Raw genomic sequence first — 6,155 nt, 5'->3', positions numbered from 1 at the left:
GTTACTTTGTTAGAGTTATTTGATATTATATTTTGCACTATCATGCTGTATATTACTGTATACTAGTATTCTTATTGTATATATTGTGTATCTTATTCCTCTGTTACTCTGTCTCTCTTGCTGCATTGAGCATGAGTATGACAAAAGAATTTCCCTAAATAAAGTTCTTAAATAAAGTTCTTCTGATCTTATCTTAATTCTGACATGTTGGATTTTCTCACATGAACTGCTCGCTTCCAGCTCTTTCACACCATTTTTGTTGGACTCTTTTGGACTTGGTTGTTCCAAAGCTCTATTTTTAACAGCAGGCATGGGCGCTTTGTGTTCCTAAGAGGCTGCTGGTGTCACGGTCCTGGGTCTGTGACCCAGTGTTTTGTATTGTTAATTTGATTTCATGATGTATCTTTTATTCTTTCATTCTGTGTTATATGGTACCTCTAAAGTTCAGTCGTTGTATTTCCTGTTTTGTTGTGAAGGTTCACATCTTATGTCAGTGTTTCTAGTTTTGCTTCCTGACTTATTTTGATAGTCCAAGTCTGTTGTCAGTGTGTTCAGTTTTACTTCTCCCCTGTCTAGTTAGCCTAATTTCTCCCAGCTATGTCTCCCTCTTGTTTCTCATTCCCTCCCTGTGTATATAAGCCCTGTGATTTCCTGTGCTCTCTGTTGCGTTGTACCCTCAACAAGCTGTGTGTTTTGCCTCTGTGTTCCCAGTCTTTCGTCTCCCGGTTCCAGGTGTTTGTTAGTAGCTTTGTGTTTTCAGTTTAGGGTTGTTATTTTGAGTTATGGTTGGAGTTTCTGCCACAGCGCAATAAAGCTGCCTCTTTCCGTTCACCGAGTCCAGCTTTTTAGTCCTCTTCTCCTGCCTGCACACAGCACATCATGACAGAACGACGCGACCATCAAATGGATCCAGCGGACTCACGTTTTCAGTATCTCGTGCAGCTGTGGGATTACTGCTGGGGCGCAATCCACGCTGTGGACACTCCCAAGAAACTCATCCAGGTAGTCTTTTTCGATAACTTTTTGTCATCCACTACCTGCACTGTCGGTTTTTTGGACATTAAAAGATTAAAACAAATTATAACAGCTCTGAGAGCCAGGTTTTGCTTTGAATTGTTTGGCATGGGCGGTCCGGGCAAGGAAGATTCAGCTGTCCTCCTGGAAGCCCTCGCCGCCTGGTATTCTCAGCGTCAGCATCTTTTCCCATCGATATTTATAGCCAAATCACTCGATCCTCCCTTAAGGAAGAGACTCCATCCTCACCATCTTCACCCCACCACACCTCTACTTTCTCCTGTGGCATTAGTTGAGGCAGCAGCACAGTTAGTGGACCTGTCGGCCCAGTCAGGCTACACAGGGATGGAGATTCCCCCCAGGGCTTCCCCAGAGGCTGAGTTTGAGTCAATTGCCACCCCTGGAGAAAGTAGAGCCTGCTATTCTTCTGCCGTCAGTCCAGCCTGTAGTTCAGCCCTTTACTTCACCACCAGCTGCCCAGCAACCTTCAGCTCAGTTAGCTGCCCAGCAACCTTCAGCCACTCAGCCACTATCACCACCAGAATCACCACAACCTTTATTGCAGTCCATATCTCGGTCAGTAGCTCAGTTGGTAGCCCAGTCATTAGCTTTGTCATCAGCTCAGTCTCCAGTGTCCCCGCTAGCTGTGGCTCAGTCCCCAAGTCGGCTACATATTCACCCAGGGAGCCCAACACCCTCTGGCCCCACATCTGCTCCTGCTGGATCCTCGAGTGAGCTAATCCAGTACTCTGCGGTCCAAGTCTGTTGTCAGTGTGTTCAGTTTTACATCTCCCCTGTCTCGTTAGCCTAATTTCTCCCAGCTGTGTCTCCCTTCTGTTTCTCATTCCCTCCCTGTGTATACAAGCCCTGTGATTTCCTGTGCTCTCTGTTGCGTTGTACCCTCAACAAGCTGTGTGTTTTGCCTCCGTGTTCCCAGTCTTTTGTCTCCCGGTTCCAGGTGTTTGTTAGTAGCTTTGTGTTTTCAGTTTAGGGTTGTTATTTTGAGTTATGGTTGGAGTTTCTGCCACAGCGCAATAAAGCTGCCTCTTTCCGTTCACCGAGTCCAGCGTTTGGGTTCTCTTCTCCTGCCTGCACACAGCACATCATGACAGCTGGAGCTGATTGAGGCCACTCAATACAACACTGATGATTCCAGCAGACATGCCACAGCACATTTCAGAAGCATCCCTGAAGCATCTCTTTGCTCCACACCACTAAAGTTTAACTCTGGCTCTATTTTTTACAGAAGCTCCATCAAGCTGCACAAAACAGAGGAAAATGTGCAGGACAGAAGAAACAGCAAATCGAAAAAAAAAGAGACTTGATTGGAAAAGAAAACAAAAACTTGACTGGTTTGTGTCATTGTTGTGCTGCATGGCCCACTTTCTCCTGAGATTCAGATGTTCTGATATCTTTAAATTTTTCATGTGGACTAAAGTCGTGGACTGAGCAACAGACTGACATTAACATCAGAGCCGTGCTGCTAGTGTGGCTAAAAGAAAAGAGAAGAAGAGACAGTCATGTTGATATGAACATTAGAGAAACACATCATGGAGCTGAAATATGATCCTGCTTCCTCATTTGGACTCATTCACCTCAGCTGACACATTCAACAGCAGACAGGTTTTTGTAGCAGTCTGTCTCACTGTGGGAGGAACAGGATACTACTACCCCATCACTGGCTCTGGAACTAAACTGTTTGTAACAGGTAAGAACAAACATTTATTTTCCTTCAGTTGTTTTATTATAGAAGCTGAAAATGTGTTTAAAGTCAGTTTCTGCTGCTTCAGGCTTTACATGTTAGTTTTTTCATCATTAGTAGAGAATTCATCTGCAGCCATTGTTACATAAGAAAAGCTCAATAATCTCTGAAAACATGTTGAAATCTCACTGAACAACTAAAGTTATTCTTTGTTTCTGCAAATATTAGTGATGTTACAAATATTTAGGATTTGATCATCTCAGTAATTCTGCACCATCTGCTGGTTTTTCAACACAAGATCATATTTGATATTTTAAACAAATTAAACAAATATTGATTGTATGTTGTGTTTGTAAGTGTGAATAATAAAGATTTCAAGATGAAGAATTTGATTCTACTTTCATTGTGTGATAAACAACAACCCGTGTGAGTGAAGCACAAACTGACTGTATCCAAACTTGCTCTCCTGCAGCAGACGGGCTGTGTGGGTTTCTGCTCTGCAGCCTCCACACCGTTAGCTGTGGCTTTTCACTTTAATAACACAATGACAGTTACAAGCATGAACTCTGCTTCAAGAATGATTCCAGGAAGGATCTGTGTTCTTCACCTGTGAGAGAAACAGCTCAAATCCTCAACTCAGAGCTGACAAATGAACTTTAATGGAATCAAAGGAGAGACCATGAAGCCCCTGCAGTCTGCTCAGCTCCCATTTTATTACAGAGTTTGAAATGAAACAGAAGATGAAGAGGAAATAAGATATTTTTGAGAATAACTGATAATTAATAGTTTTTATTTTCAACAATGTTTTTCTCTTTTTTTTCTTAATGTCTTTTATTTTAATTAGTATTTAAAGTGACACCAAGAGAGCAACACTAAGTCACTGAATGTCTGTTAATCAGGCCAAAAGAGCACAAACCACACAGCCACAGAAACACAAACAGACAAACAAAACATGTTTTTACAGACACAAAAAACTGTTTATTTTAAACCAACACATCATTATTTCAGTAGTTCAGTCAAAAACTTCTCAGACTTGTCAGAGGAGTCTGTGCAGACTAGTAAGTTTGATTCTTTCAAACTGTGGCCAATAAGTTCAAACACGAGTAAACTATGAACAATCAAATATCTATGAGACAGTGAATGATGCAGCTACATTTATTGAATATTTGCAAGCTTCAAAATAACACTCAAAACCAGAAATGACAGTAAGTAAGATACATGTGCATTTATATGTTTATAACAACTGCTTCTAATGTGCAGAAAGAGAACATTTACAAGCAAACACAACATGTCATAACTAATTTCTAAAGATCATTTTAGGCGTAACCAGGCATGAGGATTTTCTACAAAGCCAAATGGAAATCAGTGAAAAAGCTTTTTTGCTTTATTGAGGCTGTTACACTTCAAGAATTTCAAAGCTGCCACACGACACATAAAGTATGAAAAAAACACAAGAGCAAAAAAAGTGTTAACAATGAAATATATTGTATGATGGATGAGCGAATGATTCATCAGTAATAGTGTGTGTTAGTAAATTCACAGCAACCTGAATGTGTTTGTGGGAACATGAATGTGTTTGAGTGTTTCTGCATCATGTGACCCAGATTTTTGGATCTGCTGTCAGATTGAAATGAAGACGATGAAACCACACAGCAGCTTCAGCTGAGCTGTCAATCAGCAGCAGCAGTCTTATCTGTGGGCCGCAGGGGCTGATGGGAGCTTTGAGGACCTGTTAGAAACCACGTGGCCCTCGTCTGATCTCACAGCTCGTCCTTGTTTGGCCTCAGCTGCATCAGAGCGCCACTTCTCCCCAGGTTCACCAGAGGAAACACCACTGCACAAAATGCTTTTCCTCCCAGCTGCTGCTCTGTGCTGTCTGTGTTCAGGTGAGTGTTTCCAGCCAATCAGGAGCCAACAAACTCAACCTGTAACAAACACTGTCACACTAACCTTCATCTATCTGTCTGTGTCTCTACAGCACTGGTTACCGTGACAGCAGAACAGCTGATTCAGGACGATTTAACATTGACCAGGAGAGTTGGAGAAAGTGTCTCCTTCAGCTGTGGAGGGACTGAACAGTGCGATCGTGACTGGATATACTGGTACCAGAAAAAAGAAAATGAAACATTCAAAGTGATACTTGATATTGATAAAACAAATGGTGACATTGATAAAACATATGGTCATCCTCAGAAAGATGATTTCTCAGCTCAGAATAAACAGAACGGCTGTGAGTTGAAGATCAAAAAAATTAAACGCGATCATTCAGCCACCTACTATTGCTTCTGTGTTAAGCTTGATACCCACAGTGAGAAATGATCCCTGCAGCCTGAACAAAAACCAACAGATGAACAGATGTCAAACAGTGTTTGTGACAGGAAGAGAGCAGTAAACCACAGCCCAGGTTCACAGATTTCACCTCCATCTCAGAGTCACAAACATACTGAGCTCAGGGACGATTTTTATTTACTGCTGTCAGAAATTCAATTCTATTTATTTCTGTTTAAACAGATTTTTCATCATGTTTTAAGATAGAAACAAGAGGAACAGATGACATCAAACTTCCAAATGTAAACAAATGTATCCTCAGTCCCACAAAAACATTTATTCAAAGTGAAAGAAAAACAGATTGTGTCAAACTGAATCAAAGTCCATCCCTCATTCACAGTGTTAATGTTCTCTTCATGAAAACTCTTCCAGCAGCACTTGTTGTTTAACACCTTTCAGTACATTTAACCAGACACTTTCACTTTATGACATTTTAACCCTTAGATGCACACGTGGGGTCAAAAATGACCCCATGGGTTGTTTTTCTTCAAAATCTTTAAAATGAAAAGTTGTAATATATTCATATTCCAGGTATTCCTCATAAAATATGTTTGTAACATGAGGCCATTTGCAGTTTTATTTATTTTTTCATTAATTAAAAAAAAATGCAGTTTTTGTATCACTACCCCACTCTTCCACAAGTGGGGTCAAAAATGACCCCAAGCAGTTCTTATGGAATCTTCTATGAAACTTTCATTCTTAGCAACTCTGACTGACCCACTTACACTTCTGATGGATCAAGAATTAATTTTTACACAATAACGTACATGATTTATAGTCAGGGCTGCACATAAGTGGTCCGCAGGTGCACATTCACTGTCAAAATAAAAGTATTCCTTGAAATTCAGAGAATACACACTTCTTTTGCGGTGGAGGAACACCAAAGTAATTGCTTATGGAGCTTGCTTCTTCAACATCTTTAAGAGTTCTGAACAAATGTCTGTCCTCCTCCAGAACATCTAATGTACGCAAACGCGCATTCCAACTTCTTATCTGGTACGCGTCTTTTATTTTGACAGCGAATGCGCACCTGCGCACCATTTATGTGCAGCCCTGTTTATAGTTTCCTGTGCATTTCAAACATTGTCCTTTCTTATGTTTTTTTTTTAAA

General features: G+C 40.8%; 1 protein-coding gene across 1 annotated transcript in view; it reads left to right on the top strand.

Annotated features, from left to right (window-relative positions):
* The first annotated feature begins 4,388 nt into the window (after positions 1-4,388).
* The window catches only part of LOC135932218 (uncharacterized), a 38,635-nt gene continuing 36,868 nt past the window's right edge, over positions 4,389-6,155 (top strand). Inside the window, exons 1-3 of the mRNA XM_065469583.1 lie at positions 4,389-4,602; positions 4,695-5,005; positions 5,840-5,849. Coding sequence (XP_065325655.1) covers positions 4,560-4,602; positions 4,695-5,005; positions 5,840-5,849 — 364 coding nt within the window. The 5' untranslated portion in view covers positions 4,389-4,559. The remainder of the gene's footprint in view (positions 4,603-4,694; positions 5,006-5,839; positions 5,850-6,155) is intronic.

This window comes from Pelmatolapia mariae, linkage group LG18, assembly GCF_036321145.2.
Source record: "Pelmatolapia mariae isolate MD_Pm_ZW linkage group LG18, Pm_UMD_F_2, whole genome shotgun sequence".
NCBI lineage: Eukaryota > Metazoa > Chordata > Actinopteri > Cichliformes > Cichlidae > Pelmatolapia > Pelmatolapia mariae.
Note: the sequence above shows the minus strand (reverse complement) of the source record. Positions and strands in the feature narration are given on the sequence as shown.